Source organism: Epinephelus fuscoguttatus, linkage group LG21 (assembly GCF_011397635.1).
Source record: "Epinephelus fuscoguttatus linkage group LG21, E.fuscoguttatus.final_Chr_v1".
Lineage (NCBI taxonomy): Eukaryota > Metazoa > Chordata > Actinopteri > Perciformes > Serranidae > Epinephelus > Epinephelus fuscoguttatus.
The window spans coordinates 31,405,358-31,429,006 of record NC_064772.1 but is presented as its reverse complement, the minus strand read 5'-3'; the positions used below and the strand labels follow the sequence as shown (position 1 = coordinate 31,429,006).

At 43.9% G+C, this 23,649-nt stretch overlaps 1 protein-coding gene across 7 annotated transcripts in view; it reads right to left on the bottom strand.

Annotated features, from left to right (window-relative positions):
- The window catches only part of LOC125881571 (partitioning defective 3 homolog), a 420,073-nt gene that overhangs the window by 288,809 nt on the left and 107,615 nt on the right, over positions 1–23,649 (bottom strand). For all 7 annotated transcript variants that reach the window (XM_049564735.1, XM_049564734.1, XM_049564733.1 and 4 more), the window contains exon 3: positions 493–667. In XM_049564735.1, the coding sequence (XP_049420692.1) occupies positions 493–667 (175 nt within the window). The remainder of the gene's footprint in view (positions 1–492; positions 668–23,649) is intronic.

Sequence of the window (23,649 nt, the reverse complement as noted above, 5' to 3'; positions counted from 1 at the left end):
CCCATCAGCAATCTGTCTGACAACGTTCAAGCCTTTGAGGACGATGGCCAGTATCCCTGGGGTTACAGCGTAGCCAGCAAATGTCCTGATAACACATATCCAGGCCAAGACTCTCTCTTCAAGCACTGGTAATTGCTTACAGTCCAATTAGCAACTTGAGACGTGAGAATAGAGTTGCAGTTGTGAGACGGTGTCTACAGCAGGATTGTTTCACAAGTGACCAGTGAACAAAGCTAACAATAAGCTAGATCGTCATCAGACAATAGCTGATAGGTACCAAAACTGCATTTCAGCCAATGGGTTCTGCCTCTTCTGCCCTCCACAAGGACAGTCGACCTTCATGCAAGCAAACCGCGCTTTAACATGACTTATCAATACAGCTTAGACTACAAACAGAAACCAGAACGCTTCTGATACCAAAATCTTGTCCAATATCTGTCAATAGGGATCAGAGGGGATGTAATGCCATGTTAATATTTTCGTTGGACTCACTGGATCGCAGAGCGGACGGGGTGACCTCGATCTCACTGGTGGCTTGGTAGGGCTGAAAGGCCGACGCTGAACTCATGTCACTGGTGAAGGGTTCGGGACTCTGTGTACCAGTGGAGCTGGCACTGGTACCATCACCTCCATTGTGAGGATCCTGCTCTTCATATACTGCTACCAGCTGGAAGGAGAAGTAAAACACTTGTTAGTGAATTAGTGTGTGTTTTGAGGAGACAGAAATGTAACCAGTAGCTATATATGCAACAAAAATAGGGTTGTATGTCTAACATTTTTGTGTTCATACATGAATCGGTGGGTGCTCAGGTACTGTGTGTATGTCTTTTGATTTCACATTCACCCCAAATCACTCAATCATGTTACAAGTCTCATAGCACTCTCTCTCTGTGGTCTAATCTTGCAACATCTGCAGTCATGTAGCGCTGGGTGTTCGGGGTTGCCAGGTTTGGCTCCCGCAGCGAGCAGCTGCTCCATTCCCACAAAGGTGATACGTTGCCACTTTTCCCAGGCCAGATAGGGAGAACTCCCCACAGCATCCCGTAATTATCAGAGTCTAACACATGCAGCTCATCACTACAGCCAGCACGCCCACTTAACAAGAGAGCAAGAGAGAGACAGCAGCTCGGATTATGGTGTGAGAGAAACACTAGACTCTGTTTCCTCTTTCACCGGGATGAGAAAATTAGATTGGCCGATGCTGATTGACGACATACGAGTCAAAGCTTATATGTATGCTCCTGGACTGAGACATACAGAGAGAGGGGGAGAGAGAGCAATGAAAGAATAAAACCTGTGGTGGTAGAGTGCCAAGTGGTTTGCATTGCCAGCACAACCTGTTACTAAACCTCTCAAAAGAAGATTAACCTCTTATTCCATCCAGACAGAGCAATCATACGGCAGCAGCCTGATGCAAAGCATCCTATACAGAACAACAGTATGTATATTACAGACTTGAGATGAGTTCCTTTTATGTCTTTGTGCTACCTGCAAATCTATGTAATGGAAGGCCATAGATGTGGAGAGAGCAACCAACAAAGAAAGCATTAGTTGCCATTGGGAGCAAACAGCTTTCGTGTATTCTGCATCGCATTTGTCTGAAGGTAAAAATAGCACAAGTGTTTTTCCATGTATTTGCTGTTTTTCATCACCCCTACGCAGGGAAATCTGCATATAAACAAGTTTAGAAGCCCCTGCTCTTCTTTTTGATTTAATTCATATGCAGAGGATGATGCTTAAGTGTGTATGTGTTTGTGTATCTGCGTCTGAATTTATGCCTTTCTGGGAGTATGCCCATGTGGTTTACTGTTGCCGTAATTCATGGCGACATCTCTCACGCTGGCTTTGCACAATTAAAGCAGACTGCATTTTTTTCCTTAAGATGTTTCCTCGCATCGTGATGCCGTCTCTGAGACGTAGTTTATCACCAAAGGCTTCACCCATTTCACTCTAATCACGTTCCATTCCGATCTTGAAATTACATTCCTCAGGTTGTGAGGGTTTTGTCGCAAATTTGCTCAGTGCACCAGAGAGGCAATCAACGAGCAAAGAGATCCGGTGCTAGAAAATAAGAAGGCCTTAATATTAGAAGTCAGGCAGTTTAAGGAGGTAATTTGCTCAAGTTTTGCTTATTGGCAAATGTGTAAATTCACGTGTTGAAGCACAAGGCGTGCTTTGATCTTACGCTGGTTAATCTGCCTTTTTTCTATATCATATACTTTGATATCTGGTTTATTTACAAGATGTAAAAACTTATTTCAGAAAGTGGAGAATATTTATTTTATGTGTGTGGGATGGAATGATGTTTTGGCTGAAAATGTTTGCGATAACGATGAAAGGAACAGCTATGTGAAGATGCCGAGGTGGCACCGAACGCAGACTAGAGTGAAGGGTTGTCCCCAGAGGTATTTACACTGCCCGAGTGCGAGCCAATGAATCATTAGTGACAAAGTAATCAGGCCTCCCATTCATATGTTGCTGGGAGTATTTAGCAACCTGACAAGCCCTCTGCCTGCCAGCTGCCCATTTAGAGAAGTGGTGAATACTGTTGTTGGTGTCGTGGCGAAGCGTGATTCATTTTTAAATACATTCCAAATCCCTCTAATTAGGTCCACTTTGCTATGCCTTGCATCCTTTCACCAGACACTCCAGAGCACTCTGTGGGTATCTGACATGTACGGCTAAACTCATCCACACACCCTCCATTTCATAATCAAATGGGTCTGCATTTATCCTGCATTCAGTATTAATGGGCTCTTGAAGTGCTCGTTCGTCCCTTAAACCCAGAGAGACATAAAAAGTTCCCACTGTTCAGCAGGCTGATTTCTCCTTTCCAGGCAATACATGCAATTTTTGTTTTGCCATTTTGATGCTTTACTTTATCTGTTCTTGATCTGTTCATTTAAAGTTTACACGGCACATTCAAGTTCAATTAATGCCCAATGAAAGTTTTCAGCAAAATAGTTTAGCACAGTTTAATTTAAAACAGCTTTGGAAGCTATTTTGAACTTATATCAGAGAAATACGAGCAGCAGGCGCAGCTATAGGTGCCATAATTTAATCATTTTATATTAAGTCTTTAGCACTGATGCATATCACATTAGTACCAGTCAACCATGAGTATAATACATCAACTAAGTTTAAAAAGTTTCTTAGTTTTTGCATTGCTATCAAGGTTATGCTTATCTACTAAGTCCAGTTATGACACTCTGATTGATTATTTTCAGAGTTGCCTGCTTTGCTTGTGGCCATTTTTTTGTGCTGTGACCAAACCGTATAAACTCAAACAGAAGACGGAGTTGGAAAGAACAAAAACGTCCTTACATACTTATGATCAATGCACATCTGCAGATTATCTTTGGAGCTGCCAGAATTTGAGAAGGGCCCTACAACACTTCCTTCAGGCCTTGCCTCTCTCCGAGCTCATCCTACCCTCTGTGTGTGTGTGTGTGTGTGTGTGTGTGTGTGTGTGTGTGTGTGTGTGTGCCGTGGAGAAGGGGGCACTCTTGGCCAGAGGGAAAACTGATGCAATTGTTGCTGTTGACGGGACAGAGCTCAAGCTGCAACGCAAGCGAAAACCATTACACAAACGCTCTCCCTCCTCCTGGGAATTGGTCACAGTCACTTTAGAACTGAGAGGATTTCATGTTTAATTTTTTTTTTTATTCTCTCGCTTTCCCCTCGTGGCTGCTGTGCAGCAGGCGTCGAGTTGTATTCAGAAGTTTTTCAAAAAGGGGGAAAAGTTTTTTAAGCGATGCAAAAACGGGAACGCCGTGGCTAATTGTCAAGTGGCGTAACAGCTGAGGCTGAGGAGTCAGAGCGGAGGGAGAAGAGGGGAGTGTAGGAGAATTTTAAAGAGCCCCCTGAATAACAAGATGCTACAACCTACAATAAAACACACAGTTATATCAAAACCAAAGGTAGGAGAAGAGGAGGGGGAGAAGAAAAGCACATGACAGGATGTGAGTTGAAGAAATGTTCCAGTTTCCAGTCTCAGGATAAACTCTGGAGCGATTTGAAAAACCTATTTAGCTCCTACCTGCTTCAGTTGAGAGAAGTGAGGTAAAGAGAAGAACTGACTGAGTCTTATTTCATGGGCCTCTCTCCCTCTCACTCTCTCTCTCTGCAGCAGGGAGCTACAACACTGCTGCTGCCTTAAGCCCCTGGAGCAAGGCTGACACTCATCCACTCTCAGCCGGTTCCACTGACTGTCACAGCAGCTGCCAATCAACCGCTATCTACCTGGAAGCCTGAGGGCTGCTGGAGAGAGGCAAGAGCAGAGGATGGAGAGAGATGATGATGAAGGGGTGAGACGAGGCGGAGGAGAGGAGAAGAAGCGGAAGGAAAAGAGGGAGAGAGGCAGAGGAGGCCGGGCATTCTCTGCAGCCTAGGTAAAGGCTGTATTTGGGATTCAGCATTTCCATATCTGTAACGGAGAGAGCAGAGAGACAGGGCACCGAAAAACAGAATCTCAGGCATGCCTTTCATGTTGGCCTCCTTTGATCTCCTCCCGGCTTTTGGCAGTGAGGGTGGAGTAGAAGAAGAGATGGAGAGGAAGCAGCTGAGGAGGGGATGAGGAGCTGTTTTGACAACCTCTCTCCATCTCTTTCTCTCCTCTCCGTTCCCCCCCTCCACCTCCAGAACCTCTGATCTGCCAGGAAGCCCAGGCATTAGAACTGGCACAGGTACAAAACAGGCATCCCGAGTGTACGACCGTGCCGCGTTCCAAAGACGCGAGACAACAGAGGTTATTAGTAGTCATGGGGCAGCGCTGGCAGTGCCACCAGAGACATGTAATACCTGCCCTGCAATGCTCTGACGCTAATCCATATCTGCCACGACAGCTTTTTCACAGCCGAGTGGAAGGGACGGCTGACATGAGTCAACCCGCGGGAAACCTGTCCGCTCAATCCACACCTCCAATTAAAAAGCACATCCAAAGACGCGCCAGGCTACGTCCCGCTGTGAATATTTATTGCTGCACAAAAAGTCACCCCTCGGAGGCAAGGCTCATATGTATTCATTTGTCTCTCACACTGATTTTCTTTTCCCTTCAAATTAAAAATTCAGCGTGTTACTAACAAGCAGTGATTATAACATAAAGAATAGGCGGATAAGCTGATTTTATTAAGCTGAGTCTACTTCCCCTGACTTCTATTTGTGCATGTACACAAAGCTTGGTGCTAAAGTCTCTTATATTTGCTTTGAGATGAACGAAGAAAGGAATGACATTTTGGTCAGTGTATTAATTGGTGTCATGAATAAGTTGTGTTAAGTTATAAACTGCCTGAAGTAACATTCACTTATATACTGCCTCTGCTAGAGAATGCAAACACACACATACCGTCACACACACACAAACAGAGCAGGTTTCACCTCTCCTCCCGATCATTTATCATCATTTTATTGCAAGGGCACCAGGGGCGCAAAGTTATTACAGGTACAGTAGCTATAAAAACTGTGAAAGCCACTTCACCAGAAACTCCAAGAAAAACTCTCAACTTGTTGAGTAATAGCTGTGAGCCACTATCCCTCATCCACACACCACCCATCTGTCCATCCATCCATTCGTCCCCCTCCACACTCACCATCTATCAGTCATGGGTCCTTTCAGCATCCATCAACGTCAGATTTCTGATCGTCTATTGGCCAAGACATTTTTTGCAAGTCTCAAGTCCTGAGTCAAGTCCCATTAAAGACAGGCAAGTCTAGAGTCAGGTCCTAAGCCAAGACTGACATGCCCCAAGTCCTAAACTTTGAGTTTTGAGTCCTTGACAACTCATAACGCACTCTTCACTACATGTCATGCCATTTTAACAACATAAGCAATATATTGGATTTACAAAACTCATGACGTTTGTTAAAGGACGTCCAGTACCTCAGTGGCTAGAGTGGGCGCCCCATGTAACGTCTTTGCCGCAGTCGCCGCGGGCTCGATTCCGGCCCAAAGCCTCTTTGCTGCATGTCATTCCCTCTCTCCCTTTCACACTTGAAACTGTTCTGTCATTTAAGGCAAAAAGCCCCCCAAAAGTAAACTTTTTAAATTCAGTCACTGCAGGAATATCAGACTTGGTATTTATCAACATCAGCTGGCATCGATGTATCCACAGAAACATGGACTAAGTAAACTTAAATCAGGGTGAGAAGCGAGCAATGCCAGCAGCCTTAACATACTTGTCAATCTCTGGGGGAAGGTATGAAGTATTTTCAAGTCAACAGGCTCAAGTCAAAGTGAAGTCACGAGTCATTGGTGTTATAGTTGAAGTCAAGTTCAGAGTCTTCCTTGCTGTCGTCAAGTTGAGTCTAAACTCATCAATGTTGTGACTTGAGTCTAAGTCGTGTGACCTAATCCCCCCATTTTTCTACCCGTACGCAGATACATGAACGCAGCTCAGCCCTGATATGACACACTCTTCACCGTAGTGATGGTACAGGGTCTTTTCATTTCCCTCGAGGAGAACGTGACCTTTACTTGTAACTTTTTCATGACGAGATCACAATGGAGCAACCAACCTCCTCTTACCGCAGAGTTATCACAGAGTTTTCAATATTTCATCCTTTCCTCCCGTCCATTATTTCTCACACGCCCAGAGTCGAGCAAACCAACAAAGTGCTTAGTCCTGTATTTTTCCTGCTCATTAAGACCATCAAATATTCAGAGAATAGGTCTCGAGCACTCTGGCCTGCCATCACTAGCATTCAAAATAACCCTCATGTGGCACCCCGCTGCGCCTCAGAAACATATGCATATTTCAGGTGCTGTCACATGGGGTTGATGCAAGGGAAGAGCGCCCTGAAGGCTTGCTAAGGCAAGACCTGAAATGATGACACACACCGCAAAGCAAATGTAATGAGTAAAGATGCTGCGACACATGGAATATATCCTCCCATTTACAACAGCGATGGTGTGCGAGGGCAGCAGTGGGAAGGAGAGGGGAGGGAGGGGGAGTTTATACGCTGGAGAGCAGGAAGATGACAGGCTTAAAGAAATATAATCCCCAAACAAGCAAACGCAAGTCCTTAGATTGGTTTACGCTGCTGTTCTCGCTAAAACATTAAGTCATCATTTCTTTCACTTTTTAAAGCAAAGCAGCTCACGAGGTAGATTCTCCGCTGCATGAAGAGGAAAAAACAAGGCAGGAGGGGCGTTAGAGAAAGAATGGGCAGAGAGGCAGTGAGAAAATATACAGAGCAAGCAAAGTTTAACCAGATTAGAGACTCATCCCTTTCAAATCCACACGGCCAAGTTCTCGTCCTTGCCTTTGAAGTTTTCCTCCTGTGTTGGGGGAAATGAATTCACACATATTAGGGCACCCTGTGAGCGCTACCTACGCAGTGCTGACAGAAGGGAAAATTCCTACTACACCCCCGTTGTGTTCTGCCGTGTATATTAATACCTTATAACCCGTGGTCATATGTACAACTCAACCCTATTCAGCCCTGGGAAATAAATAAGACTTTTTTTAAGGCACACAGAAGACCTTCGCGGTCTGCAACTTAAGAGTGAAGGGAGAGGGAGAGAGGAGGGAGCGAGGGAGGGGAAAATGATGACATATTCATGAAAGCAATTAGGGTGGGTGTCCATAAGAAAGCAAGAAACATGATGAGCATCTTATGACCTCGAATTACCATCAATCACCTGACAGTAATTAACACTGTGCAGACACATGAAATAATGCTGAAATAATCTTGTTCCATCAACACGTCTACATTTTCAGATGTAATCATAATAATTATCCTATTCCGTTCGAGGTGTACAGAAGTGTATTTGTTTCAGTTCAGTTTTTCTACTTTTAATTCACTTTGAGCCACAACTTTAGTGTTACAGTATTCCTCAGTTGCTTTACTTTTGTATTGCTTTGAAGGACGTTATACTTTTAGGTTGAATGCACAGGAAGCACAGGCTGTATCTTAAATAGTCTGTGTCGTCTAATCATTTGTTTACAGTATCCGCCATTGATTTTCATGCCACCCTGTATTCATTTTGCTGTCTAAACACAGTTGCTGGGGGCACCTTGAGGTGTTGCACCCTCAAACTGGTCTTAAAGAAATCTAATCAATGCAATGAACCTACCTGCTCCCCCAGTCTTCATCCAGCCCGCCCCCACTGCGCCGCACAGCCAATCTAATAATGCCATTCCTCCCCTGCCCTGATTCACATGCAAAACAACAGCCAGACAGTCTGTCTAGGGGCCGCACTCGCAAATACACACACACAGATATGAGTACGTGAGTGCACCCACCCACCCATACACACTCGAACTGCAGATGCGCACAAAAAGTCACAGTTTGTGTATTAGTATTCCTCTCCCAAAGCGATGGCATTAGAAAAACCCATATTCTAACAGTGCCTTTCAGAGGGAAATGCCCTTCAATCTTTCATTGGTTATGCACAAAGCCAGGAGAGAGTAATTAAAAACTCCACATCCAGGGACCTCGGCACAGAGAGAGAGAGGGCCAAAAGAAAAAAAAAGGGAAAGCTTCAAACATTTCAGGCCTCCCTGGTGGAAAGAGATGGAGGGAATGAGGAGCAGAAAGTGGAGTGGAGCAGACAGAGAGGGAGGGCCGTATCCTTGACAAGGCCATACATCCTCTGTAGTCGAGGCAGATGGAAATCAGTTATTTCATAGTTTTAACAAGGCCAGGGCCGATCATTAACCACAAGAATTTAAGCTCTAAGATTGTCGTCTTATACATGCTGGCCCTAATTACTTAAGTTTAATCTGTCTCAGGGTGTTGGTGAGGGGATCTAGAGAAAAGCCCTCTCTCTTTGATTCTCAGAGGAAGACACCTAGAGCTCACATCTAACGCTGAGATGTTGGAGAGCTGTGAATTGGAGCTGCACAGGAGATATCTGAACAGACACACCTGAAAGCAGCAGCCTTGTAGTTGTTTTAAAGTGTGGATTTTTACTTTCATTTCACTTTGCTGGATCAACAAGGAGGAGTCAGCTGTGTCTTTCAAACAACACTCTGCACTCTCATGTCAGAACTCTTAATCCATAGCCACAGTAGATCAAAACACAAAGCCGATATGACACAAGGGATTAAGATCGACTCTGGCTGTGAGGTGCATATACTGTTGCCAAATGAGGGTATTGGTCTCCCTCCTGGGTGGCCTTTGCCCTGTCACCCATGATGGCCCCGGGTGAGGTGCATGATGGCCCGGGGCCATGGACCAACAACAGAGACTGTGTGTGTGCACAGACTACTTAACATGCAAAGAGCAGCACTTTCAACTTGTAAAACAGACTTCAAAACAAATACTTCAATGTGCTTGATGACTGAAAGCAACACCTGACCTCACTTGGAATATATTGAGAATTTCATGCTGTACATTCAACGATTTAAAGATTGAACTTAAGAAGACACTCTGGTAGAAACAAACAAGACAGTACTGTTTTTTACATTCATTAACACCAAGTAGGAAGAATCTAACACATGGAAATTTAATCACACATTTAGAGAAGTAGCAATTAGTTCTCTTGGTGGATATTGATTATCTTGGAACAGAAATTTAGACAGTGGGTGGTTTAAAACGTGAACTTGAAATAAGCAATCTGGTGTTTTTTTTTACTGAGACAACAAAAGTTACTGTTTAAATTAGATAATACGGGGAGATAGATCAGCTTGCTCCTGGGTCAATGGGATTTTACACATTAAGAATAGCTTACTCATCATCAAAGTACTACGCAAGTTGTGAAAAGAGTTGTATTATGTCTTACATGTTGCTAAAAATGAGCAATGAGACAATGTCATCACAGTCATCTCAGCTTGGGCTTGAAAACAGTAAATTTAAAACATAAAAACCTGCATTAAAAAAGTTTAGGTTTGGAGCAGATGTTGCGCTAGACTTTTTTGTCACCGGTCATTTTGACCGACAGTGTCATAAAAATCCGGTCATAATCTATTTTTACTGGTCATTTTAATTTTCGTTTTTAAATGATAATAAAGATATTCAAAGACATTTAGTTTTCATTCGTTCGTTTTTAATAAATCCAACATGCAAGTTATAAAGTGTGCATTAATAAGGACATGAACAAAAAGATGAACAGACATCCACACACCCATGCCATTCTGGACACACTGGACGGCACTAACGTGTCCGGTGTGTCCAGGGCGTTATGTAGTTATGCCTGTAGGCTCGGTGACACAAAATTAAAATTGTAATGAAGTGATTAGGATATTGAAAAATACGTTCGGTTATGCACTGTTGTTTTTTTGTTTTTTTTTAAATTATAAACACGGTATTTTCTCCTCACGTTCCATAGTGCGTGCTGTTGTTATTTTATTTTGAAAACTGGCTGGATTCTCTCGTCTTTTCTGTGTCCGACTTCCTGTTTGCTACGATCTGCTCTATCCAGCTTGATAGAAGCGCTCGCGGCTCCCGTGAAAAATAGACCAGACGCCGAACTGAAGTGCTGCGTCCGCGGGCGCTCCGCTCTGCTCAGCGGCCTGTGTGGACAATCAGATAGGTTAACATGGGCGCTGACTGAAAACTGCCTCCGCTGCTGGGCGCTGCGCTTCGGTTCTGCGTCCAGTGTGTCCAGGGGCTTATGTCAACAACGCTACATGAAGCAGATGAATGACTTTTACTCTGCAGTGTGAAAACACTAGTGGGCAGGGGTGGTAATTGCAACCAGTCAAAATGACCAACGGCCTTCAGATTTTCCAGTCATTGTTGCAAAAAAAACGGTCAATGACTGAGAATATCCGGTTAACGCCCCTCTTCTTCTATTCGACCATGATGGAACCTTGTTTCGGAAAAAATATGTACAGTATTTGGCGAGAGGCAAATAATATTTTGAACCAGTTTGAATTGCCTGTTTGCCATGAATTACACATGTATTGTTTAAAACATAATTTTGCAAGTCAAGAAAGTTGCAATTTGTTGGCAAAGTGTTGACGTATAAGACTGTGAAAATATACAATTTAAATGACTACACAAGTTGCATAAGTGACATAACTTTCTCGCTGAAGCTGCGATGCCTTTGTGTTCAGTCTTTCACTTCCCGGCTATAAAAAGACCGGGAATCCCTGGATGAAACACATCAGGTAAAATAACGTCATTGGTGTGTGGAATATAGCTTAAGTAATAGTAACTTAGTAATAAGTTACCTAGCTAGCTGTTGTAGAAGGCTTACATTGAGCAAAACAAGAAATGTAGTTAACTGAGCAGATTCACCCAAAACTAAATACAACAAACCAATGACAAACTGTGACTTCTTTGACTATTAACACACATAATATGGGTAATTAATGGCACAATTTAAGCAGGATCAAAAAAATTTTTCTCGTCATTGACTAGTGTTCGTATCTTTTCCATCACATGAATGTATTCAAGGGGCCGACTGTCGGCAACTTTTAAGGTGGAATATTAACTTGTAATGTTACTCAATGTATGAGGTGACGACACAAATCCATCAGCACATCTTAAATTTCAATATGACAACTTTGACTATTTTATCAGTTTTTATTGTCTCTCTTGGATGACATACACTCTCAGTAATGAGCGGACCTTCAAGCGTTTAATATTATGTATTAATATCGACCAGATTATGGGAAGTGAATATATCCTAATTCTCAGTTGGAGAAAAAAAAAGTGTCACAGAGCGTTATTCCTATAGCGACACTAAGCCCCTGAGTTTGCCTCAGAAGGACTAAATGCACAAACCCCCTATCTTTAAATATCCCATGGAGAGAGACTCTCACTGCAGCCTGTTTTATTTTGTTCTGAAAATGTCAGCATGCAGCTTTCAGATTTCCATCTGTGTCACCGCTGATGAGGAAATACAGTCAGTACTGGATGACACAATGAGTGACAATAACCCCGCCCACATTTAAAGGGTACTGTTTAGAGTGGAAACGCTAAACAGACCTAGGGTCTAGGTACCATGTCTGAAGGGTTACTTATGGTTCTAAAGGTAACATGCCGAAAGTTGCTGGTGGAAACGGGGCTCAAGTTGCATTATGGTAAATGTAGGATCAAGTGTTTGACTTCAACAAGTACTGGGGACTTAAAGCTGTCTCCAGCAATTCCCCAAAATTTTATGGCAGTGCACCACTTTAACCCCAGAAAACTTAAGTATAAAGTAAAAGAAAATGTTTTATTGACCAAGAAGAATTATTAAATAGATGTCTTTGGTATCACCATTATCGAACGGTTATGTTGCTGTTTTTCAAAAATAAAGCAAAAAAGTGCCTCACACGTACTTTTCATAGAGTACCAACAGGGCAGCTGGACAATGTACTAGTGGAGTCTGATAGCTGTTTCTCTTCTAGGTAGTAAAATACAAGCAGGCACCAACTGAAGGAACAGGGTACTTGAACACCTCAGGCCCTTAAAGCACACACAAACACACACATATGCACACAGCCTGGTTACCATATCCCTACCTGTCTTTTAGCTGAGCAGCTGCCAGTGTTGGGCCACTAAGCCAGTCAGCTTGTCCATCAGCCTGTCAGGTGCTCAGCAGGACTGCTAATCAGCCAGTCAGCAACGAGTAAGTCAGCATACACGCTACTGAGTCATTCAGCTAGTCAGTCAGCTAGGCAACCAGTAAGGCGACCAATCAGCTGACATCTTAGCTAGTACGTCAGCCACCAGTTTAACTCTGTCAGCCAATAAAATGCTCAGCCACCAGCCGGCCAGCCAGTCAGTAAGCCAACCACTGACCCAGCCGTCCAGTTATCCTGCAAGGAGATGGCCAAGTGGAGCTAAACACCCCACTGTTGGCTCTGAACTGGGCAGAGGCAGTGCCAACACCCACAACACAGACACATGCACACATGCACACACACAACTAGCCGGTGGGGACAGCACTGTCATTATCTGCCATCTGCAGGCCTGAGTGGCCTTAGCCTGGAGGGAGAGGAAACGAAGAGGAGGGAAGAGAAGCAGGGAGAGAGGATGGTTGTCCTTACGAATGTGTGTGTGTGTGGGGGGACGACGACACAATGTGAGAAGCGACACGCTCTCACTAACACACCGAAACGCACAAGAAGACAACAAAGAAATGGCTTTGTGCCTATAAGGGAACACGCAGGCTTTGCTTTGTGAGAGAAGTGTACAACCAGTGTGTTAGACTAGAGGAGAGCAATTACAGCAGTGTGCTCAGAAAGGACGACCTGACAGACAAAACACTGTCACAAGTGTGTGTGTGTGTGTGTGTGTGTGTGTGTGTGTAACACAGAACTCTTCAAACAGATGTTAGCGTTAATGACACTTCTTTTCCTCCCGTTTAGCTGTTGCTATGTGTTATGTATTTAGGCCTAATTTAGTACATTTGAGGTGTGAGGGGTTCTGCTATGTGTGAATGCTTTAAACCCGTGGAATCACAGCGTGCAGGAGGCAGGGTGAAGAGTCTGAAGAGTGTAACACCAGCAAGAAAACTCAGCACTGAAGCTTCAGAGTGAATAACAAGGACACAGGCTACTGAGATATTGAGTGTGTTTTTCTGCTGCTTCTTCGTCTCCATGCTGTTTCTGTGGCTGCCATGGGCTGAAGCCAAGCGCATCACTTCACAGGGCTCAGCACCTGTATGGCACCAAGGTTCTGGCTGTGAAGATGTGTGTGTGTGTGTGTGTGTGTGTGTGTGTGTGTGTGTGTGTGTTTGGGTGTGTTGCAGCCAGCTTGGTGTGGAAGCACACTTGCATCTTGGAGTCTAAAGGATACCAGACTACCACAGATACAGTGAGTGAGGGCTGGTGAGAGCTGAGTTCCTGCAGTTGTATGTGTGTGTCACAGGTGACTACTTCTCAGTTTGGCTCTCTCCAAAGACAGTCAGAGACGAGCAGGTCAGCACACTATTTGTCGAAAAAACACTAATACCGACAGCTATTGGCTGCTACATAAACACTGTCAGACAAAACACTGACAGCTAACAATAAAATCAAATCTCAATGCATCAGTGTTTGCTGCAGAAAGACTGCACCGTGCAGGACAGACAGGGCAGCTGTCTCGTAAATGTCAGAACTACTTGCTTGAGCTTCAGGCAATCCCCGAATCAAACATTCCAAACAGTAAATAGGTCTGAGTTTGTTAGCCCTTTATCACAAATGTGAAGCATCTCTCTACATCCCTCACTCCACTCTGTTCTGTCTCCTAATGCCCTTTTCATTAGAGGTCCACCTCTCAGCTCAACCCTCTCTGTTCCTTCCAGCTGGAGGTTGGTGTCTTAGCAAGGCAGCTTGTGCCCTCTAGTGCACGTCACACTCCAAGTATCTTGCAAGCAATTCTGCTCTCTCCTGTTATCCTACCACTTGTGCATGCTCTGGCAATAGAACAAAGGAAGTGGATGTCAAGGTACATTAAATGCAAATCAGGTTTTACACACACGGGGCCAGTCAGAGGTCTCTCAAAGTGTAGTTATTTTCCCATATCCACAGTGTGTCTCAAGAGATGTCAGAAAAATCTTTCAAGGCATGCCAGTCGTCTGTGATGATCTGTATTTTTAGCTTCACCGGATAAGCCCTCTTGCTAAAGAACAATAACTCCATAGCAACTAGTAAACTCTGAGAGCAATGAAGTTAAGGAGCACTCTCCTGTTAAATTGGTCAGTAACTCATCCAAATGTATCTGTACTCAGTGTGAGGGAAGGGACATGAGGACACAGTGCGCCCCACCCTCTGCATAATGGGAGGTTACAAGACGATGTGGGGGTGTATGTCTGGGGAGTGCTGCTGAACTCCCGTAACCTCAATTATTCAGCATTAGGCCCTGCTATTGATTTCCTGTTGGATCGACTTACTGAGTCCCGAGCATTGGGACAGTGACACGCTATAGCCTTCCCTGGGAGGGATCTTTAAGAATGGATGGATGGATGGGAGTCTGTTAGAGGCAGAGAGAAAAGAGATACAGATCCACGGGAGAGGAGGGTGTAATTAAAGATACCCCTTATCAAGGCTGTGATAGATGAAGATGTCACAGACTCGTGGGGTAGTTCACGCTTAGTTAGGCGAGGGGACTGGTTAGTTTGGCTGGACGACCTTGGGGAGGGAGGGTGACGTTGCACTGAGGGCAGAGGGTTCCCATGACTGGTGCTCCTACTGAGGGAGGAACAATATTTACGTTAGAAAGGAAAACTCTGTGGCTGTCAGATATGCGGGGGAAGACTAATTGGTTGAGGATATGGGGTATTATTACTGGTGTTGAGGTTTTGGGGGAGTTGGGCCATTTTCTCAAGCATCTATCAGTGCCCAAGCAGTCCTCAGTGAAAACAAATAACATAGCTATGCCAGGCAAAGTCAGCTTCAATATTTCTCACACTTACCAGGACCATCAGCTGTGAAAACAAGTGACAAGACTGCTGACAACACCAGGAAACAGCACAGCTTAATAAAGAGAGGAATAACTTGCTTTCTCTTTCACCATCTAGGTCTGAATCTGGTCATATGCAGGTCTACCTGGCTGCATGGTCAGACGTGGGTCAGGTTCCAAATGAAGCAGATGGCAAGAGTTGCCTTTCTGCAGTTTCTCCTTGGCCCAACCTTGAGAAGCTGTGCTGGGCCGAGCAGAGCACTGATCTGGGCTGAGCTGGTTTGGAGGTTGAAGACCGGAGGGGGCAAATCTGAAGCTCAGAGCCTGACAGAGCGCACGCTAATTCGCGGAGGCTGAGGTAGATGTGGGGGTTTTGAGGTGTTGGGAAAGGTGAGAGAGAGCTTGAGTGAGGAAGACATCTTCAGATTAAACCTAGTGTTGAATTGCAAAATCTTTAAATCCGGTATAGGAAACTGTAAAAATCACACTTGTTTGCACTGAATATAACTAATTTGAGAATGTTAATAAATCAGGAAAGAAAAACCTTGATGCTATCATGATACTAGTGGAGTGACGCTCCTTATTAAGGCCATTTTCATTTGGTTCAAATAATTTTAAAAACTGATGTACAAAAGGTAAATCCAAATATTTTAGGTAGCTTAAATGGCTAACTAAGACTTTATCAAAGGGTTAACCAAGCAGCAACTTCCAAGGCCGGAAAAATGAAGTGTACGTTTAAGTGCCAAAAACTGCAGTTCCTCTAATGACCACTTGAGGCTGGCTCCAATCCCCATTGACCCCCTGTGTTAAAATGCCAAACTTTACAGCAGAAATAAACGTGTTTACACCCTGGCTTGAGGCACTGCCACAGTCTATGAGTCAGATCCACCCTTCACTTGCCAAATTTGGTCACTTCTGGCTCCAAAAATTAAACACAAGAGTCCACAAACCAATGGGTGACATCATGAGTTGATCAGAAGTTGTGATTAACTTCAAGGTGCTGTTGAAAAACATGTCTCTCAGTAATTTGTCATGCATTGTACATGATGTGGAGGTGAGCCAAGCCACACTGTCGCTGAATGTACAGTATGTAATCTCCTTTGTGTTGTGGATTGTATTTTGTATAACAAGTTGGAAACAATCCAGTCAACTTTATTGTGTTTTTGTAGTCAATTATAACCACTGCAGTGCAGAGTTACAGTGTGTGTTTTATCATCCAGTAAAACTGGATCAAAATGTTTCAAAAGTGCATTAAACAAAGAAGAATGATCTCATTACATTGTCATATTTTGGACCTTGTCTTGAGACAAACAATATTTATTATATGACCAAACTTTCTCTGACATTTAGGAGCTGAGCTTGAGATACAGTTGTTACCAGTGACTGAGATTTTCAGGGAAGCTGATGGAGGTGTGTGAGGTAAGGCGTGAACGGGGCGAGGTTGGGGTCTTGGCAGTGAGTAGTTAGCTGTCGGCAATGCAGCTCCACCTCCTAATCAACACTTAATTGGCAGTGTTGATGACAAGTGCAGGCCGTAGGGCAGACCACAGAAACAGTTTACTGCTGTCTCCTCTTTTCTCTGCAGATTAAAGCAGTGTGCTAACTGTCTGCAGACACGCAGATGTCTATGTAGCTACCTGAGTGTGTCTACAGTATGTGACTATGTACAGTACTGATATTTGTGTAGTTGTATGTGTCAGTGCCTGGAGGCCTGTTTTAACCTGGGTTCATACCTGTCAACATCCAGTTTGCAGTTACTGTTTTCTAATATTTTGGCAACACAGATCTGTTAAAATTTATTGGCGTTATACTGTATTTGTCAGTCAATGGCCCGGATCAAAAGGTACCATAATTACAAGACAGTACCAAATCATCCGACTACCGTCAGTAAGGTCATCACGCGCACTACCTGCCAAGACTTGGCCTTGAGTTTGACACTTATCAAATAGTTGTGAGAGCAGCCGCCTGGAGGCAAATTTCATTCTGATACACAACACATAACTTTGGCAGAACCCGCTGCATACAGAAAAAAACATCCAATTGTTCGTGCTTGCCCAGAATTCAGAGGGTTATACAAAACATCAAAGAGATTTTCATCCGTGAGATGAAGAGGGAGATAAAGAGAGCTAGATGGAGAGGTAAAATAAAGACCTGCACTTCACAAGATGGCAGAGAGCTCTGTGCCGGCTCACACAAGGTGGCATGAATGTAAATCAGCTGGTGGATCATGCTGTCAGCCGCAGTCAGGGGTGGAGAGGAGAGGAGAGGCTCTGCACTTCTCTCTGGTCCACAACCTGAGAATCATCACGCATATTCTCTACTCGTGTCTGTCCAAACTTCATCTGCGTCTCTATCTCCTTTTATGCTTTCTCTCACTGTCTGCTTTGTTGAATCTGCCTTACACATTTATCTCTGTCTAACTTTCCTTTTCTTATTCAAATCTCAACCTTCACCACAGCCCTCCTTCACATCACAGTTCACTTATCATCTCAATATCTCTTTGCTCAAATCACATATCAATTGGCCAAGCTCAAGAGGGTTGACTTTTTCTTTTTTTTTTTTTTTTTTAGCTCCCAGCCCTGGCAAAGTTCAACTTCTGAATATGGAGCTATAAATGAGCCTCTCCGCTGAAACATTATTTGCCATTTGCCATTTCATCAGCCATTTGTGGTGCTATTAGACTGACATGGCAATGGCTCGACATGGAGTAAAGGACCCAAGCCAGGGGCATGAGGAAGTGATTAGAGGTGTCAGTGAATGTTTGTCAGCGTTATTGCAATCTATACTTCTAAACCTGACATTTTAAGTGAGGGCATTCTATGTTAGGGTATTGAGATTCTTGAATTAAAGATAAGGAGGTGGGTTTGGAATGGGGCTTGAATTAAGAAGAGGTTAAGAACACACACCAAGCAGCAGTGAACTGCAATTCGCCGCAATGATACTACATTTTTCTGCAGCTTTGAGGCATGTTCACGTGTTTCAGGTGGAAGGTATTTCTTTGTAAAATAGGTCAACAGGTTACTGTTTGGCTGTGGGTATTCTCTGGCCAAAGTATGCCGCTAAAAGTTGAACTATCGCAAAATTAAACAGCTACAGTCTGGAGCAGCGGCTTTCCGTAGACACTGCATGGCAATTCGCTGCAGGCCACACATTGCCGCCATTTTGTTTTGTTTTTGGCATTAGAGTAATAACTCGTGTTTAGGGTTAGTTATCATTATATATCAGAGAAAACATGTAGTCAGTGGAAAGTCTAGCAGGACATAGCACCTCTCCGATGGTTAAAGCTGGCTTGGAGCAACATTTCTACAACAGTGATTAAAAAGACAAACCTCAACATCTCTGATTCGTGTCAAGGCCCTTTTTAAATGTAATTCCCCTTCTTCCTCTTCTCTGCCCTAAGTCATTTCTCTGCTGTTGACTACCGAATAAAGGTATAATATACCCATATAGATATATTTTTTAATATTTGGCATGAGAGTGTTTCTCAAAAGCTGATAACAATCAGTCAAAATGTTCTTGAGCAAGTCAGATTCCGATCTTTACTTGTGGAAACCCCGTGTGGGAATTGAGGATTGGGAAGGAGTTTAACAAAGGCACACAGAAAAAGCCTGACAGAGAGAGAGAGAGATGTTCATTCACACTCCATCCCTCCACAAGACAGAGGCAAGTGTTTCTGGACAGAGCAACACTAGCATGCTCTGTCCCACCACCATGCCAACACCAGCTGGAGATCCCCCCTTCCCCTCAGCTGCAAATCCCCTCAGCCTTTCTCAAAGGCTCCTTTGGAAAGTGGGGCATGCGGCAGGAGCCAAAATGTCAGCTCTTCTAGCAGGTGGACAGCTGATCTGCGTAGAAAAAAGGCCTTGGCAGGCGGGTAAGGCGGCAGTGTCTTGAGGTGCAACAAAAAGCCTCCCGAGAGCATAATCTCCCCCTTCAGAAGACATGTAAGCTTCAGCTTTCAAGGAACAGAATCAGCAGATTTCTCAGCAGGAAAACAGCAGCCTCTGACACCCGGCGACACTTGTTAGGAAAGAGATTCCTGACAAAGTCTAAATGCATGTAAAACCTGTCCATACTTTGCTAAAACTACTGAGAACATGACTTCTGGGAGAGAAATCTCTTTGACAACATTAAAGGAGAGCTGTTAACCAGACACTGACAAGGCCAAAGTTTGCTTATGCTCAGTTTTCCATGCTGGTACTTCAAACACTGAGCTCCCTGACAAGAGCACTCCATTTCTTTACATGGAGGTTTGTTGGAGGAGTCATTGAAGAGGAACTAAAACAAACTGATCTTTAGTTTTGCTTAAGTCATGTTTTGACACTGAAGTATTTGTCAGAGAAGGTTTTATTCCAGCTCCAGCTGTAGACCATGTACAGGTCCAAGACTTAGATTTTAGGATAATGCGTTATTTGGAAGATCTAACGGCAATCACTGCCCAGACGTTTTCAATAACACTGCCTTCTCACAGACATCAAACAACATCTCCATAATGTCACAGTCATCTCACAGTCATCTAAAGCTGGCCATTTAAACAGCATTATTTCCTTGGCCCTGTATCTAAAGAGGTCGTGGTATGCAAGAGAAGCACTAGAGATCTTTCTCTAACATTCAGAGACGGCCGATAGAAGCAGAGCTGGCCAAATGTGAGCTTTCCATGAGCTGTGTGACCATGTTTCCACCCCTAACTCATGTTTTATAGAAGACTTTATGAATTAATTGTGTGCCTAGGGAAGAGGGTGACTATGAAGACCATGGGTGAGTGAAGTGCCGATGGCACAAGGAAGAAGTTTTCCTTTACTCAGAGTGAGCTGTGTGTGGGTGAGGAGCACAGGCATCCAACTGTCCTTGGAAAATCTGTTAAGCAGCTAACTGTAAATCTGTCCAGGCTTTCAAGGTAGAAAGGGCTTATTAGGGCTAAGTTCAGGTTACTGTGAAAATGCATTTTTGATGTAAAGAATTAATGATTTACAGTGGGGACTAAGGGCGCTGACTTTTATATGGAAGTTAAACGAAGATCTATGCATCAGGCAAAACACGAAAACACGTGTGTCTGTGTGACACATGATGTGTGTGTGCATGTGTATGTCTTTTCTCCAGGGCCACCTAATGGACGAACATAAGCCAGAACACCTCTAAACAAGGCATGACAGCACCCAGGCCTCACTGTGCTATTTATGGGCCACATGCACCGTCCTAATTCACCTTTCTCCTGTTCGTCTCCTGTTAGCAGTCCTTCAAACCAATTAACACCTACACGACCATTCAGGTCTGATTCCAAACAGCTGGATGCAATTAGAAGAAGGAAACATAGCCACTTATGGCAGGAAGGGGATTTAAGACACTGGACTGGGAATTGAGACTACTGTTGGTTAGCCTAATGATTGGAATGGCAGACAGTGGTGGCTGATAATTGTGAGTGCAAATCCAGGGTAGGGCAAATACAGAATAATTTCTTCTGCAGATTCAAATGAGGTAAAATCTTTAGGTGTAAGAAATTAGGTGGATTAAGCTACACTAAAATGAGTACAGAGTAGAGGAATGTTGGCTCTGCATGATGTTTCGTGAGTTTTTTTCCTTTACTTAAAGAGTCCCATGGGAAAAAACAGCAAAGGCGGCACTGTACTCTGATCTCAAGGCTCCGCCCAATCCAGATTATCGCTATGTGGGACTGGCGCCAGCGGTTTCGACTTGGCTCAGGTTCCCAGCATTGCCCCCTTCAGCGAGGTTGTGTTAGGCGCACGTCACGGTACTCATTAGCAAAAACAAAGACAAACCGCCGCTGCTCTGAATCATGACCGCCAACCAAGATCTGAAAATGTGTCCTGGAAATGCAGAAGGCTGCGCAGCATGACTCAATGTGGCGGGCTTTGAAGACAAGGTGCATTTGCACATGTGTACCGAAGGTTTTTACCTCAAAAACATTCCATTCGAAACCAAAGAGCATTCCAGTTTGTTTTTGGTAGAATTTTCCACACATAAACCGCGTTGGGTCACAGCGATCACACGAAAGGTGTTTGAAGTAGTGCCATCTAGTGGTCAGGAAAAAAGTCCTGCTACCTAGAAATCACAGGTTTGTTACCCGCCACAAAAATATGCCTTGAAATGTCCTTGCTACAAGTTCAATAGCACAAAATCACATATACATTTCATAGGGGCTTCACCCTCTATCCTTAGACCCAAGGGTCATAAAGATGAACTCCCTCAAAAAACATTTTGATAGGGGGAAGAGGAAGAAACCTCAGGAAGAGCAACAGAGGAGGAATCCTTCCTCCATCCATGGATGTATTACAAAGAACTGGAAACCATGTTTAAAGATGGCACCCCACTGATTCCTGTTAAATTTGCTCACTAGCAATATATACCAAAAAGGCTCCACAGGCTTTCGCCATAAATCCATCAAGAGACCTAGATACAGCTTTGGAGGCAGGACTCTGTACATTCCCATAAAAGTTGCTCAGTGGCACCTGAAGCCAAAAAAGCTATATTTTTACCCAGATGATCTGGTCTCATTGCAAGCGCACTAGAGACTTCTGCCGAGGAGCTGGCTACTTCTGGTTTAGCGCATAGCTACTTTGATTCTTGCAGCTATTCTCGACTTTTCGAACGTTATCGAACCAAATGGATTAAATCCTGAAATTAGTCATTTTGCTGGGGTTGTGATGGTCAAAAAAATGTATACACTGATTCACAGACGTCTCTTTCTCTATGTAAGTCTATGGGAAAGTCTTTTTGGGCCCAATGGCATCAAATGACAGACTCAGGAGTTGTAATTCCACTGCCCAGCGCACTTCCTGGGGACCTGGCTTCTGCAGTCTTCCTCATGCTCCCACGTTTTTGGGCCCGAAGAAAACGTGTACCACAGTCCTCCTCCAGCTGAGCTTGTTGAAAGCAAGACTTCCGCTGGCTGAGCCGGCTGACTTCCTGTTGGCTCCCCGTCCATGTGAATGGACTCACCAAATGTTATTGGCCAGAATGGATTAAATTCTTATAATAAAGAGAGACATTTCGGGGTGGTTGTGATGCTCTGAAAAATGTATTCACTGTTTTTACAGCCGCTCCTTTTCCAAAGGCTGCATCTGGGGAAAATAGTGTTTGGCCAGATTGCGTCATGTGATGAACATGGAAACTGCAGTCACTTCGCAGCCCACGGACAGACTTGCAATAGATGTTGTATGTTCAGTACTAACATTACTAACACTACAGTGGAAAGAAACATGATGGTCAGATAGTGAATAATATTTATACAGTATGCACAGTGCGTACATCTGTATCTAAAAGCATAAATAAATGTTACAATCCCATGATACATGTCTCATTTCCTCTAACTAGAAGGCAACATCAGACATGTGACAGCACCGAACTGGGCCAGCATTCCCTCTTCCCTTTGAGCCCTGTAAATTATTCATTCCAACCAGAGGCCCATACATACAGCTTAACTATATGATGGACTAATGAGGGCTATTGATCGAATAATTGATTGCTTTATGCATGGCCTAACAGACTGCACAGTGATCCATTTGGGCAGCTCATTACTTAATATGCATTATTCAGAGCTAACCACTAACCAGTGGAGACTCCAGTATCATCTGAGGAATGAATGTCAACAAGAATATAATAGCAGAGTCAGGGCCACATCAAAGCCTCAATGACTCTTTCAGTGCAGTGAATAAACCACTGAAGAGTGGTAAGAGCAACACAACAGTTACCAGGCTTGTTGGTTAATGAAACGGGGCCAGTAAAGCCTTTTATTTATCCAACCTGCTCTTAGCCTGTTTTCAAAAATATAACCTTCACTGTAACTTCTCATATTCCTTCTGCCACGTTTATAGATGTTGTTTACGCACATGCTTCATCCATCCTTGACTATTTTGGCCTTTTAATCCTACAAAGATTGACAGATCCAACAATACAGACCTTCAGTCTACGGAACTCTGCCTTTCAAATAAGAGACTACAGTCTGTTTGGCTTGCATCCTAGAGAGGCATCAAATAATGTGCTCTTTGAGTTTTTCCCACAGATTTAGAGGTGAACCACAACACAACCGTCTCCTCTTCTCCTTGTCTGGTAACAAAACCCAAGAAAAACCCCTCCAGAGAGTGCTTCACAAGAAGTAAATTACTAAACGCCCACACACTGACTATGACCTGTGCTGGCTTTCTGGCTCGACTATGAAGGCTTGGGTTGCAACACAGCTGGCCGGCCTACAACTAGAACTTGGACTGTACCATTGTGCTCACTTAGCATCCTTCCTGCGAGTGATGGTTCAAGAAACACTGGCAATGCACTGAAAGTATTGCTCTTTTACTGTAAACCTGTGATTACAGACCCATACAATGCAGTCTGCTGTCTAACTGAATAACAAGCTGAGGTTATGAAACGGTTGTGTGG